The 15,067-nt window shown below is 41.5% G+C and overlaps 1 protein-coding gene across 2 annotated transcripts; it reads left to right on the top strand.

Annotated features, from left to right (window-relative positions):
- The first annotated feature begins 3,857 nt into the window (after positions 1-3,857).
- On the top strand, positions 3,858-13,710 carry WFDC1 (WAP four-disulfide core domain 1). 2 transcript variants are annotated; one of them, XM_039356039.1, is made up of 7 exons: positions 3,858-5,302; positions 5,602-5,765; positions 11,032-11,227; positions 11,839-11,922; positions 12,005-12,145; positions 12,675-12,716; positions 13,464-13,710. In XM_039356039.1, exons 1-7 carry the CDS (start codon positions 5,233-5,235, stop codon positions 13,520-13,522), a joined length of 756 nt encoding a protein of 251 aa, XP_039211973.1. In that variant the 5' UTR covers positions 3,858-5,232; the 3' UTR covers positions 13,523-13,710. The 2 variants fall into 2 exon arrangements, with proteins under 2 accessions (XP_039211973.1, XP_039211974.1); XM_039356040.1 differs by lacking the exon at positions 3,858-5,302 and adding an exon at positions 5,356-5,411.
- Positions 13,711-15,067: the final 1,357 nt, after the last annotated feature.

Below are 15,067 nucleotides of genomic sequence, written 5' to 3'. Positions count from 1 at the left end.
CTGAGTACACACTCTTCTTACTTATTCATCTTTGCTAAGATTGGGGGGGGGGAACCCCCCACAATTCTTTGGCCATCTGTGAAACCATTCAGTGTTTGCATCCCTATCAGAATGCTTCTGAACTAGCTGGAGGCTCAACCCTTGGCTGATATCAAAGATATGATCTCTAGGGTTAAAAGATGGGTGGAGGAGTAGGGACACCCAGTTTTAAGCTTTGGAACTCTCCGCCATAGAAAAGCCAGTGTGGGACTTTGGATTGGAATACGAACTGACCCAGTAAATCAGTGGTTCTCAACCTTCCTAATGCCGCGACCCCCAACTGGTCGTAAGTCGAGGACTATTCAACTGGTGCAGCACCGTTTGCAGAATGGGACTTTTGGCGGGCTCAGCAGGGCAGAGACAGCCTGGACAATTCCTATTGGCTTTTGAAAGCCAATAGAATTAGACTCTATTCAAGAGAGTCTATTCTATTGGCTTTCAAAAGCCAATAGAATAAAAGGGAGTAGCACAGCTAAGGAAAAGGGGGAAAAAATGGCGGACTGCGTTGTTTGGCGACCCCCGTGAAATGGTCGTTCGACCCCAAATGGGGTCCCGACCCACAGGTTGAGAACCACTGCAGTAAATCAATCATTCAGTCAAGGAACAATTGAGAAGGCTGGTTCTTCTCCACTCCTTAGAGGGATGTGATGTAGCTGGAAGTCTTTATGATGATCAGAAAATAAGCAATGACACAGTTCATTTTGTGGTGACCTCTCATCCGCAGCTTTCTCAAGGCAGTGCCCTGAATGGCATTGCCGGTTGATTGATGCTTCCCTACACAAAAGCTGAGGTCACGGTGAGAGCACCCCAAGGAGGGGCAACGCCAAATGGACATCGCATCATCCCTGGTGATGAGAACAGCTGAACTGTGTTCTGCAACTTTGAGGCCAAGCTGCCTTGGCAGTTCACAACCTTGAATGACAAAGACTTTTGAGCTGGGTTTAAGTAGACAAAAGAACAAGAAACTGGTCTGAAGGCCCCATGCTTGGATGAATGAGGACTGTGGGGATGAAGAATCACTTGACGTTGTGTTTCTGGTGCCAATTGGAAAATTCTTTTCATAAATGAAAATCCGCACACCCTTGAGAAGAGATAACCCTTCTGCTACTCAACATTCTGCTCACAGATTGGGTAAAAATCAATGGGGCCAGGGTGCTGATGGCCTTTTTCTGATTTGGTTTCTAAGCTATTTAATGTGGTTTTAATTCAGAGCAGCCCTTTGGTCCCGAGCCTCCTCAAATGCAAAAAAACAAAAACAAAAAGGACTACACTGTTAGTCTCTTCTGAAAACAAAAGTATGGAGGCCAGACTTCTTATATTCTTCTAGTGTGCAGCTGTTAGTGCACCATACCATGTGGTCCTTGGCTCAGCTGTAGGAAACACAACAGGAATGTGTTTTGTTCAGACTCTCTGTCTCCTTAGACTTCACGAAATGTATTGCAAGGCTGGCTTTAAGGTCCCTGCCAAGCCACTGTATATAACAATGCAACCGGATGGATGGATTTACCAACAATTGCATGAAATCTCCACTCAGTATAAAACAAAACTCCAGCAAGCTTTCATTTGTGCTTCTTAGGAACTAATATCAAGATGCCTACTATCCATATTGTTGGGGATAATATGGAGTACAGTGGCACCTTGGTTCTCAACTGCTTTGAAACTCTTATTGAATTTGGTACTCAACACATTTTGACATGAAAATTTTGCCCCGGTACTCACTGTTTGTTCAGTACTCAATGCACAAGCTAGATTTGTTGGTGTTGGCTGTCTTGTGACTCATTACATTATTCCTTATGAAGACAAATTGTTTGGTACTCATAGCGCTTGGTACTCCTTGTGCCTCCTGGAACCAATTAACGAGTACAGAGGTACTACTGTAGCAACCACTGATAATGTTGGCCTCTATTTGGGCTACTTTATCTGTAGTACACAAATTAAGACAATCACTGGATGGCACCTGGGTCTCTGAAGGATCCAAGTCTCATGTCTTTTTCACATGTGTTGCGTGCATTTAAAATGGGTCCAGATTAGCTTACAGTATTCATTCCGGTCTTGCAGGCTGACTGTGCTGTATAGTCACAGCTTACAGGGCTGCTTTGCTGAAACTTCGAGGACAAAGTGCTAGGGATGAAAGGAAGATATAAAAATGATAAATCACCAGCACTGTCAAATGGCTACTTCTGCAAAAGATGACCTATCTCCAGAAATTAATTAAGGAGCTTCAATAATGCCATCCGTGCATGATGTCTTCCTTTGTTTATCTATTTCATTACATTTGTTATGGCCATCGACTCCAACATCCTCTGGGCAGTTTACAGAATCCAAAGCAGCTAAAAACAATGAAAGGAGACAGCTTGGACTCAAAATGGGCACAATAATAATATAAAGTGGGCCAGGAGTCCCTAAACCTTCCACAGACATGTGTGGGAACAGAGCCAGGTCTTAAGGACCATCTGGAAGTCCACAAGAATGGATACCATCTGAATCTCCAGGGAGATGCTACTCCAGAGGATGGGGACTGCGACAAAGAAGGTCCGCTTCCTTGGTCCCTCAAGTTGACAGCTTTTAATTGAAGGGACCAGGAGCATCCCCCTCTTCCCAAGCATGTCAAGCCAAGAGACACATTGGAGTTGGGTGGTCCTTCAGATGCTCAGGCCCAAGGTCATGGTTTATGCTGCAATGTAGAAAAAATAGATAAACTAATTTATAAAGAAGTTCCTCCCTTCCAAAAAGCACTTTCCCCATTTCATTAGACGAGGAACCTGGGAGGTCTTTGAACCAATCCCCAAGAGGCGTCAGTGACCAACATGTTTTGTGCTTGGTTACGGGTGACTGATTAGTGTGATGTTGCAAAGTCCTGACAGCAATGGTCTTCCTGTAGTGCTGCTCCTGCTGCTACTTTCTACATGAGGTGCCCAAAACAAGATTATGTAGCTGGATGATGATGATGATGATGATGATGATGATGATGATGATGATGACGACGACAACAACAACAACAATAATAATAATAAAGTTGGAACCCCCTGCTCAGGCAGGAAACCCTATACCATTTCAGACAAATGGCTGTCCAGTCTCTTCTTAAAAACTTCCAGCGTTGGAGCATTCACCGCTTCTGGAGGCAGGTTGTTCCACTGGTTAATTGTTCTCACTGTCAGGAAATTTCTCCTTAGTTCTAGGTTGCTTCTCTCCTTGGTTAGTTTCCATCTGTTGCTTCTTGTCCTGCCTTCAGGCGCTTTGGAGAATAGCTGGACTCCTTCTTCTTTGGGGCAGCCCCTGAGATATTGGAACACTGCTATCTTTTCCCCCCTCGTCCTTCTCTTCATTAAACTAGATATACCCAATTCCAGTAGCTGTTCCTTATATGCTCTTTGTGCTGTTTGCTAGGCATCCATATTTGGAGTCCAACTATCACAACCAGCCTAAATCCAGACATCATAATACGTGTCAAGATGTAGGAGTGGCAGATGAGACAGAGAGATCTGCAGTGCCAATATGTAGGAGAAGGAGTGGCAAAACCTGGAGGTTAAACAAGGGATCAGCCTAGAATTCCTACATAACCATAAGCAGGTTAACTCCAACTTCCCTTGAATTCTGTAGGTCCATATCTAACTCCAAACAGATGTCAACTGTTGGCTGAGAATATTCCCATGCATAGGCATCAGTAGCAATAATCAATTTAATTGGATCTTCACGTGTGGATTTGATCTGTTGCACCTGGCATGAATAGAAGTCCAGCACAAGAAGGTGGAATTAGAATTAGAATAGAACTTTATTTTCCCTTTAAATGTACATTAATCAGCATACATTAAAATGAAATTTCATTGCATTCAGCTCTCAAAGGATAACCACCTCCAATATACACAACATAAATGTGACCAAGATTATGCATATAACCACACACACATACACATATATAACACAGGGAAACATAGTCTAGTTTGGATGTATACATGTATACATGTCGAGAAAAAAAGAATCTTGTGAATATTAGGAAGATACTTTCAACTGGCCATTTATATGGGAGCAAAAGGCCAAATGCACGTTCCCTAACTTGGTGCCACTGCTGATAAAATCCTTCCACACCATGTTGCTTTGATGCATATAAAACACACTTTTTTCCCCAGGAGCTCAAAGGAAGCTTCCACTGAGAGATTTTGCTTTGTTTTACAAGCTCCACAAAAAATCATCTGAGGTGAACTGGGCTGATACAGCTTGACTGCCCCCCCCCCCATGTTATCAATTGTTGTTTTATCAAGTAAATGCTAAAATGTTATCAACTTTGTTTGTTAAACTGAGTTATATAATGACCTATCTCACCAGCTGGGAGACAAGCAAAAGATTACAAACCAACCGAAAGAAAACAGCAAAAAAAAATAATACAATAATAAGTGCTTAATAATAGAGGGAATCTAAATTTAGCGGCTACAACTGGAACCAACAATTAGGCTGTTAAGCAAAGCAGTTGTTAAGTGTTAATATGACTGTGCTTATGATCTTACTTCAGTTCTCCTTTGCTTTATAGACCTGCCAAGGTAGTAAATCAATGGATCGATCACAAAGTGGGTTTTTTTCATCATCGTCATAAATGTGAACAGTTGTTGTCCAAAGCAGTTGCTAAGTGAGGACTATCTGTATAAAGAGAGATTTGTTCCTTGTCTGTCTGAGATTAGGATTTTTCTTGACACAGATGCATTATTAAAAGCACATCAGAAGTGCAAATAAAAATATAGAAATCAACCCAGTGCTGTTTGGTTTTAGCTAGGTTTGATTTTATTCCTGTTTCTTGGAAATGGTTATTCCAACCATTTCTGATTCTCCCTGGTGTTTTCTGGCCCAACCAGAAGATGATAAAAAAAAGTCTTCTGGATTCCTTGCAGGACTCTAAGATTTTCAAAAGTCTTTGGCTACCCCACAACGTGAAATAAAATAAAAGGGTTATACCTCTCTCTCTCTCTTTCTCTCTCTCACTCTCTCTCTCAAATAAAATAAAATAAAATAAAAGCAAATTAGGAAGAAGAAAAGGTCCTTAACAGCTGTGATGGACTTGTCTGGAAAAGCTGTTTGCTCCAACATGTCCTTCCTGTTCCTTGGAGAGCATTTTATCACATCCTTATTATTATTTTCCCAGCTTTCTCCTTTTCTTCGCTCACAGCAGCTGACATCCGATCCTTTCTCCCCGTCTTGATTTGAATGGCCCCCTCCCTCTCTCTTGCTCTCATTCTCTGTGGGTCCTTTAGGAGAGCCAGATGTTCAGACAAAGGTCTAAAAATAATCTTTCCTTAGAAAGTTGAGTGACGGTGAAAGGTGGGGGACTCCACTTGGGAGCAATCGCAAGATTGGAGAAAGGGATCCAACTTGGAGCAAGAAACGTATTGGCAAGGCAGCAGCATCCTTTCTGGTCCCAGACTTGAACCCTTTTAAGGACAAACTGTCTGGGAGGGAACATTTCAGCCTGTCTTTCTTTTCTCTTTTCTCCCGCAAAGAAATCTGAAGCAAATTTCATCCTCCACGAGGGAGTTTGCAATTTTCATTTTCATTTGTTCTTGTTGTTGTTGATAGGGTGCCAAAAGACAGCTGGAGGTGAAGGTAGAATGGGAGGCAAACTGCATTTTTGCACCACGTTCTTTACAACTACTTTATGCCTGGTGTTTCTGCTCTACCCGCCCTGGAACTATGCAAAGAGGCGCTGGAGAAGACAACTGAAGCTGGTGGAGAAGTACGACGTAAGTAAAAGCTGCCAATCAAGAAAAGGGAATGGTAGAACTATAGCCCGTTGCTGGAATCCTCTAAGGTCACTTAGTCCAACTTTCTGCTGAAGGTGTAACAATATGCATGGGGTGTTGGGTTTACGGTTAGGCTTCAAGGTGGTTTGCAAGTCTTTGAAGGAAAGAAAACTCGCAAGTCTTTCAGTTTTCTCTCCAATGATTAGAAGCTTCCACACTTGGCTAAACTCTGTCAACATCTGTCTTCAAAAGTTCTGAATTCATTGGACTTTCCATCCCCATCAAGTCTTTGCTCATCATACCTTTTCTCTGTGCCAAATCTTAAAAACCCAGAGAGTTTAACAAAACTTAAGTGCTTCTGGCTTGTGTAGAGTTTTGTTGTTTGGCACACATCTGGATAAATATTCTCTGCCCAAAGTGATGTGGTCTAATCAAGCAAAGACCCCCTTAAAGAAGTGCATTTTTTTTCTTTTTATTTCATTTTTTCTGTTTCCACAAAGGAACAGGATGCCAGCTTGATACATTTTCTCTATCCACTTATGTACTTAGATATAAGTATGTAAGTGGATAGCAGCTAAGTATCTTCTCTGCTGTAATGCTTTACATTTCTCTTTTTAATTAACTACGCTGCTAATTATCTTAGCCTATTCAATTAAAAAAAAGTAATAGTTGTGGAATTTAGGGTGATAATTTGTGATTTCTTTTCCTTACTTGCCCAAGTTGAACTATAGTTTAATTATACACCGGGTTATGGTGCATTTATTGTGCTTTTAATTTATGGATGAGTGTTTTGATAGCTTCAATAACTGAATTCTTACCTTTATATGCTTTCTGGACTGTTTTAATGTTGCAGAAGTTAAATATGTATCAACACAATACATATTTCTTCAAATATAAATCCTAAGAGAATCAGAGAGAAACTTATTCTGAAGTATGTGTTCATTCTGATTCTGAAACTGCAGAATAGAATGGAATTCTTCTTAGGAGAACAGTTTACTAATATTGGCAAAGAGATAGCCAATAATCAATCCATCCAAAAGTTTGTGATGCCTAAAATGCTAACTCATTTTATTATTACACATGGCTTGTGGCTGCCATCTACTTTGCAGACACATATATATCTTCTTAATATGGGTCAGTCTGAGCAGGGGGTTGGAGCAGAAGACCTCCAAAGTCCCTTCCACCTCTGTCATTCTATTCTATTCTATTCTATTCCATTCCATTCCATTCGTCTATTCTATTCTATTCTGTTCTGTTCTGTTCTGTTCCGTTCCATTCCATTCATCTATTCTATTCTATTCTATTCTATTCTATTCTATTCTATTCTATTCTATTCTATTCTATTCTATTCTATTCTATTCTATTCCATTCATCTGTTCTATTCTATTCTATTCTATTCTATTCTATTCTATTGAATAGAATAGAATAGAATAGAATAGAATAGAACAGATGAATGGAATGGAACAGACTGTTTACAACAGTCTCTGTGAAGTTCTTCACACATCTTCCCAAGACCCAATCTCAAAGAGGCTCCAAGCTGATTCTTGGGGAGCCTTAAGGAAGCTGTGTCACCAACCCAGAACGGTGGGACGCTGGGTGGAGTTGGTTTCCCAAGGGAGGAAACCAACTATGGAGCAGGTGGAAGTTTATTTATTTATTTATTTATTTATTTATTTATTTATTTATTTTTATACGCCGCCCAATCCCAAGGGACTCAGTCCCAAAATGCCTGGAGAATTGTTTGAGGTTAAAATGCCGAGGTGTTTTTATCGCTGTTTCTTTGAAAGACTGTTTCCTCCCTTTGTAACAAGAAGCCCTGAGAATTTTCAAGAACAAAAACTTTTTTAAAAACAGAGAGAGGGGTGTGTGTGTGTGTGGAAAGTGGAGGAACGGTGTTCTCCACCGAACCCAAAAAGAACATTTGAGGGGATTTTTTCTGGAGAATCTAGTTTATTTTAGATCTGTATACATAAATAACAGAAATTCTATTGAATGGGTGAGTACATGGATGCTTTTTGATGGTGCATTGATTATTCCTCAGCCTGCTTAGTTTCTACAATATTAACAAAGATGCAAAGGGAGACCCCTAGTGGCAGACTCTAGGATTAACTTTCATAGATTAACCAAGTTAACGGGAGTCCTGAAGAGAAGCCCCATATGACCACACCCAATTGATGACCTTTTCTTCCCGTTGTCATTAAGCGAATCGCTGCAGTCCTTAAAGCCACCTGCCGCCTTTCCGTGTTGACTTGCTTGTTGGAAGCCGGCTAGGAAGGTTGAAAAACAGCAATCCTGTGATTGCAGAATACTGCAATTGCCTTAAGTGCAAGCCAGTGGCCAATAGTCCAAATTGCATTTACGTGACTCCAGGGACACTGTGACACTAAGATTAAGTGTGAGCATTGGCCATAAGTCACTTTTTTCAGCACTGTCGTAACTTCGAACAGTCACTAAACAAATAATCATAGGTCAAGGACTACCTGTAATTATAGACTGGGGACTTCCAAACTTGACAATTTCTAGATTTGTGGACTTAAATGGCTGGCTAAGGAGAGTAGAGTAGAGTAGAGTAGAGTGGAGTGGAGTGGAGTGTAATGGAGTGGAGTGGAATGGAATGGAATGGAATGCAGTAGAGTGGAGTGGAGTGGAATAGAACTTTGTTGTCACTTGAAATGTACATGGAATGGAACGGAACGGAACAGAACAGAACAGAACAGAATAGAACCTTGGAGGTCTTCCAGTCCAACCTCCTGCTCAAGCAGGAGACCCTATACCATTTGAGACAAGTGATTGTCCCTTCTTAAAAGCCTCCAATGTTGGAGCACCCATAACTTCTGAAAGCAACTTCTGTTCCACTGGTTAATTGTTCTCACTGTTAGGAAGTTTCTCCTTAATTCCAGATTGCTTCTCTCTTTGATTAGTTTCCACCCATTGTTTCTTGTCCTGCCCTCTGGTTCTTTGGAGAATAATTTTGACTCCCTTTTCTTTGTGGCAGCCCCTCAAATACTAGAATCCTGCTATTTATTTATTTTATTTATTTATGAGACTTATATACCGCTTTAAGTGCAAGCACTCTCTAAGCGGTGTACACCAGTAAGCAATGTATATATATATTTACATTGCCCCCAACAATCTGGGTCCTCATTTTACCTACCCCGGAAGGATGGAAGGCTGAGTCAACTTGAGCCGGAGAGATTTGAACCGCTGACCTGCTGAACACGGTCAGCTAAAGTGGCCTGCAGTACTGCACTCTAACTGCTGCGCCACCTCGGCTCATATCACATCACCCCTAGTCCTTCTTTTCTTTAGACTAGCCAAACCTAAGTCCTATGTTTTAGTCTGGGAGTTGAAGTCCCCAAGTCTTGAAATTGCCACATTTGGGGGCTGCTGATATAGACCCTAGAATTTTCCTTCCTATCATAACATTGTGAGTTGCAAGATGCAGCAGAGATGTTTCTGAAGCTTTTCCAGATAATTTTTCCATAAATACTAAAGTTGTGAAAAACACTTCTCAGCTACTTAGAGAATTGTACAGTCTCTAAATTTAAAATTGTTCTGAAAGGATTAAATTTCAGAGGCCAAGGGCAGCTGGAGAGATCACAGAATAAAGAAGGAATGTACAAATAAGGCCATTTGGCAACGTTCTTGCAACGCTAAAATCTTCTCCAGCCTGTTTCACTCCAGGATGATGAGAGTTATAGGAAATTCACCTGAAGGGAAGGTTGTTGAACCACAGCAAATTCAAAAATGTGTGCTTGGATGTTATTTTACATGTGCTGGGTAAAAACGTCTGCTCACATCGCTTGGAGGAATTGCCCAATCTAATAGGAATAATGTTCCTCTAAATTGAGTGTGTGCCCAGGCTCTGCAGGATATAATCTTTCTCATCTGAAAAGATTAGCAATAATCCTTTTGAAAGGACTTTTATTCCTGGTGACATGTCATCCACGTATCCCTGAGCTAGCAAAAATACTCAGGATGCCTCTGGTTAATTAGTAGAGAATGTGGGCCAAAGTAGGAGAAAGCTGTGAAGTCAAATTTAGTGACCTGACCTTGAAGATGTTGGCGCCATTCGGGGGGGGGCAAACAAGAGACCCTTGCTCCTGATTGAAAGATTTTAACTTAGCATGACCTTTTGCCACAAAAGAGGCGAGAGAACAAGTAAGAACAGACCAATTATCAATAGAAGGGAATACCTGTATCTCAGGGTTGAACTGCGGGGTCCTTGGTGCTCTCTGAGCTGGGAGGTTTTTTTCCAGGCATTTCATGACCCAGCTAGGTAACATCATCAGTGGAAGAAGGGAGTGCTAGCAGTATTTGCATTTGGGAGCAATGCAAATTGTTTCATTATCTAGTTGGGTAATGAAGCGTCTGCAAGAAAACCACCAAACGTGGAGAGCAACAAGGACCCCACAATCCTCCTTCTCCTCCTCCTGCAGGAAGGAGGAGGAGGAGGAGGAGAACGATGACAACAATTATGGGGTTCTTGGTGCTCTCTTGCAGATGTTTTCTTGCAGATGTTTCTTGCAGACATTTCATTACCAAACTAGGTAACATTATTAGTGCTACAAGGGGGGAGGAGGAGGAGAGGAGAACTGTGGGGTCCTTAGGGCTCTCTGGGCTTAGTGACCACATATTTGTTTCAAAGAATTTGTACCAGGTAAATTCTCATCAGGATACAATTTTTGTGAGTCCTCGATGCTGTCTGAGCTTGGTGGTTTGCTTGCAGACATTTCATTACCCAACTAGGCAACATCATCAGTGCTAGTGTGAGTGTGGAGTTTGCGCCATGTTTAGATATAACAACTTGCCCTGCTCATGTTGGGTGAGAGTTTGCAGATCATCCTCAATCTGTTGATTTGTTCCCCAATTGCAAATACTGCTAAAAATCAATAAACGTCAGTCATCTCCTTTGGCAAACATATGAAATTTAATCTGCATTCTGGTGTTTTCCACTTCTCAAGAACCGGGGATGGGTCAGTTTCGGTATGGAGCCCTCCGCAAGCCGAGGGCTCTGCCAAATTGTCCTTGCCAGCCAGTGCCACCTTGTGGAATATCTAAGCATTAGACACAATTCTCAAAATCTTTCAGAAGAAAAAGCATTGTCTCCCTGCAAGCTTTCTATTCCTCGGTTGGTGAAAACGTTGAACAATCTGTCAGGTTGCAAAGGTGAACAGGTGTGTAGTAAGTCTGATAGAAAAGGATGGGAGAATGTGTCTGAAAAATGCTGAAAGAGGATCGAGTAAAAAGATCTACTTTCTTCCAGGATTATGAGGACTCTCTTCATCCCCATAGTGCACACTACCAGAAGAATGACCGGTGTCCACCACCATCACAGACCTTACCAGAACGAGCATGTGAAGCTCCCAGCTGTCGGTCGGACTCTGAATGCGAGAAGCACAAACGCTGTTGCTATAATGGATGTATCTATGCCTGTTTAGAATCAGTGCCACCACCCCCAGGTAAATCAGGCCATAATAGCTCATGCTGGAGATGCTATCACCGTAGGTCCAAAGGACACTTGGCCGATGGGATCCTTGCAACTGTTGCTATGTCCCAAAACAAAGGTCTTGGATGTTGCTTTTTTTTAAAAAAAAAGTGTTCTTGTAAGTCCTTCACCAGGATGGGTGTAAGATAGATGGAAGCATCTCTTTAAGCTGGTAGACCTAGTTGTTCTCCAAGATGCTACAGTATTATGGGATTCTACAAAAGGGATGAAAGATGCACAGGAACAGGAACCATTAGCATGGCATAGATCATCAAACCATGGTTACAGCATGGTGTGACCCACTGGCATGGTCTCTTCTCTTCATCTTGTTAAAAGCTTCTTCTTCCTTGGTGCTCTCTGAACTTGGTTATTTTCTTGCAGACGTATCATTACCAAACTAGGTAACATCATCAGGGCTAATCTAGTTGATGTTGATGATGTTACCGAGTTTGGGTAATGAAAGGTCTGCAAGAAAACCACCAAGCTCAGAGAGCACCAAGGACCCCTCATTTCAACCCTGAGCTACAAATGTTCTCCTTTATTGATGCTTCTTCTTCATAATAAGAGATATTTTTCATTGAAAAGTTTTAGATTGGCTGATTCAGCCCAAACCTCGCTGGTTGGGTGGAAATGGCTGGCTCCTGGATGGACCAGAAGAAGTCCTACAAGGTAGAGTAGTAGAACCACAGCAGTAGTAGCCCCAACGTGCCATGATGGACCTTCATTGATCTTGAGATGTTTGTTTCCATAGCTGAAACATGCAGCACCACTGAGGATGGAGATGACCCCCTGCACTGTCCAACAGGATTTGAATGCCACATCATCCATCCTGGGAATGCCGCCGAGGGCATCCCCAACCAGGGCCAGTGCATCAAGCTACGCGGGAACTCCGGTGAGTTATTGGCATGAATGTGAAGCATCTGAGCCCATAAATCATGGCCACACAAGATAGTACCTTAAAATCACATTCATAAGGATTTCTTGCAGAAGACAGAGGTGGAGAAGTTGTGTTCACTAAAAGTTGTCCTAGAAGAGGTGGTGGAGAAGAAGAACTGGACCTAAGATGTAGAAAAAGTTGAGGAAGCCCATTTTTGCCCTGTCTCCACATTTCATAATTTAGATAGATCCAGGTGTGGAATTACCTTTGGAAGTTGATGCAAACACTAAAATAAAACAATGCTGTTTCTTGCTATAATTCTCCAGGTTTCTTGGTTTCCAGAGGCCAGAAATGCTTCTGTGCAACCTTGTCTCACAACTAGCACAGCTAGTATCCCGTGGGTGGTTCACAACAAAATTTTGTCATTTCCTTTTTGAAGCAATTTGAAGAAAAGAATGCTCACTATGCTTGTAAGCTGTGCCACATGGTCACTTGTGAAGATACTTAAGCTTCCCTCAGTTGATATTTCTTTTTCCTTCTCCAGATGGATGGAATCTAAGACCCAAATACTACAAGGACTATTTTGGTAAGTTCCAGCACTAAAAAGGCAGATCATGATTAAATCATATTTCTGAGGAGCAGCAATTTGAAGAACATGGATCTAGAAGGGTTGTTGATATAGGTGATCCTCAATTTATTACCATTTGTTGAATGTTTGATGTTCAAAGTTACAACAGTGCTGGAAAAAAAACTCCTTACGATTGGTCCTCGCATTTATGACCATCACACATCCCCATTATTACACCATCACAAGTCGGGCACTTGGCAACCAGCTCACACTTACAACCAGCTACAGTGTCCCAGTGATCACTATTCAGCACCTTTTCTGCCAATTTTTGGCACCTATTCAGAAGAATGGATTCACACTTACAACTGTAGTGTTCGCTTGCCAACTACGGATTCACTTAATGACTATCGTAAAAAATGATTGTAACATTGTGTCCGATTCAACTTACGACAGAAATCCTGGTTCCAATTGTGCTTGTAAGTCAAGGACTACCTTCAAATAATCCTTCAACATTCCATCTTACCATAATAAGCAGGAAATAGATCCTTGGGTTGAAGAGGCTAGTCTGAGGGCTAGTCTGAGGGCAGAATATTGGGGGAGGGGGGGAATCTGGAAACGAGAGCCAAACAAATATGTGACAGGAAATCAGATTGTTTTAGTGGAAAGGAGCTAGTTCATCTTGCCATTTCCTAAAAAAAATCTCAAAATTAACTTAGATGTCCTATTTTTATCTCTTGTTTATTTTTTCCAACCGTTGTTTTGCAGGACACAGTTCCAGCAATGGATTTGGATACGTGAAGCAAACGCAGAAGCACCTTGGTTAATTCAAGAAGAATTCTTTGGACTGGTCATATGTGATCTCAAAAGGAAAATAAGAACATTGGATAGGCAAAGGATAAACCCTAACCAAGTGAGAATAAAGCCAGGAGAATGTAGATGTTTAATCTGTTCATTGCCAGATTATTTTGAATTTCTTTTCAATATGCCTCAAATAAACTTACTGCCAGGGAAAGGAGTTAGATGGTCTTCAATTCGTATCGTTAAAAGCAGGATGGAGAAGACAGGCTTCTTCTTATAACGCCACACTTTAGCAGTGTTGCATTACGAGGTTTACAAGGCAATGTAAAGCATTGGCTTTTAATTTGTTCTTTGGAGAATTCAGCCATTGTGTCCTTACTAATATTGATCACTGAAACCTCTGCATGAATGAAAGCTCTGGTGTGTAGCACAGATGGGATATTAGTAATAGTAGTAAAGTTGGAAGGGACCTTGGAGGTCATCCAGTCCAACCCCTTGCTCAGGCAGGAAACCCTACTACACCATTTCGGACAAATGGCTGTCCAGTCTCTTCTTAAAAACTTCCAGTGTTGGAGCATTTACTGCTTCTGGAGGCAGGCTGTTCCACTGATGAATTGTTCTCACTGTAAGGAAGTTTCTCCTTAGTTCTAGGTTGCTTCTCTCCTTGATTAGTTTCCACTCGTTGCTTCTTGTCCTGCCTTTCAAGTGCTTTGATGGAGTGAAGGCACCATGTATGACCACAGTGCCTTTCTTCAAACAGGAAGTGTGACTTTGCATCTGAGGCAGGAGAACAATGGAGTTTTGATTATTTTTCTCTCCATTTATATACAGATTTCCTAACGGTAAGAACAGTTAGAAGAACTCATGATGTAAAAAGGTGATGAGTTGTCCTTTGGGAGAGGCATTCAAGCCAAAGCTTTAAAAAAAAAAAAAACCATAATCAAGAGTGTTTTAACTTGGTTTCCATCCCTGATCAAGAATATAGATGATCTAGAATCTAGAATAACAAGAAAAATCTTCAGGATCCCTTTGCAAATCTCAAATTCCAGATACTTGGGATAAAAAAAAAACACCACACCATTTATGGAACACTAGAGAACTCTTGTCTGCAAGGTTACGTGACCCTCCATAAAGCTGCTATTTTATTCCACGTCTGGACAAGAATTTATCAGCTGTGCAATTTTCACACACGGATCTACGGACTGTGACACAAGGATGTTCTTTTCAACTTGGGGAAAATTGGTGTCATGTTTTAGCTCTTTGAATGGAAGAAATCAATCAACAGAAAATGCTTTAGAAGAGCTGAAAAAAGGGCGGTTGATTTGACCATTGTGTAATGCTCCTGATGCAGCCTTCCAGTGGGGTAATTATGATCCCTAGTTGTTCTGCTCAGTGTTAGCTGTGTTCTGCTCTGTAAACACACATTACTCATGCAAACAGAGGATATTTCTCTGCAAAGATCAAGGCAGAGAAGGCAGAGTCACTGAACTTTTTCCTAAAGGTTAGGTCAGCCTAGACTGGATTTTTTAAAAGGTCCTTTTGCAGAGCAGTGCCTCTCAAACTTGGCCACT

Source organism: Crotalus tigris, unplaced genomic scaffold (genome assembly GCF_016545835.1).
Source record: "Crotalus tigris isolate CLP2741 ecotype Arizona unplaced genomic scaffold, ASM1654583v1 scf7180000018783.1386937, whole genome shotgun sequence".
Taxonomy (NCBI): Eukaryota; Metazoa; Chordata; class Lepidosauria; order Squamata; family Viperidae; genus Crotalus; species Crotalus tigris.
This window is presented reverse-complemented; position numbering and strand designations above follow the sequence as displayed.

Bases quoted from the DNA above. Each gene is read 5' to 3' on its own strand.
- WFDC1 (XM_039356039.1), top strand. From the start codon at position 5,233: ATGGCCCCCTCCCTCTCTCTTGCTCTCATTCTCTGTGGGTCCTTTAGG. The intron at 5,766-11,031 runs GTAAGTAAAAGC...ACTTTCTTCCAG, and splicing joins AGCTGGTGGAGAAGTACGAC to GATTATGAGGACTCTCTTCA. The intron at 12,146-12,674 runs GTGAGTTATTGG...TTCCTTCTCCAG, and splicing joins CAAGCTACGCGGGAACTCCG to ATGGATGGAATCTAAGACCC.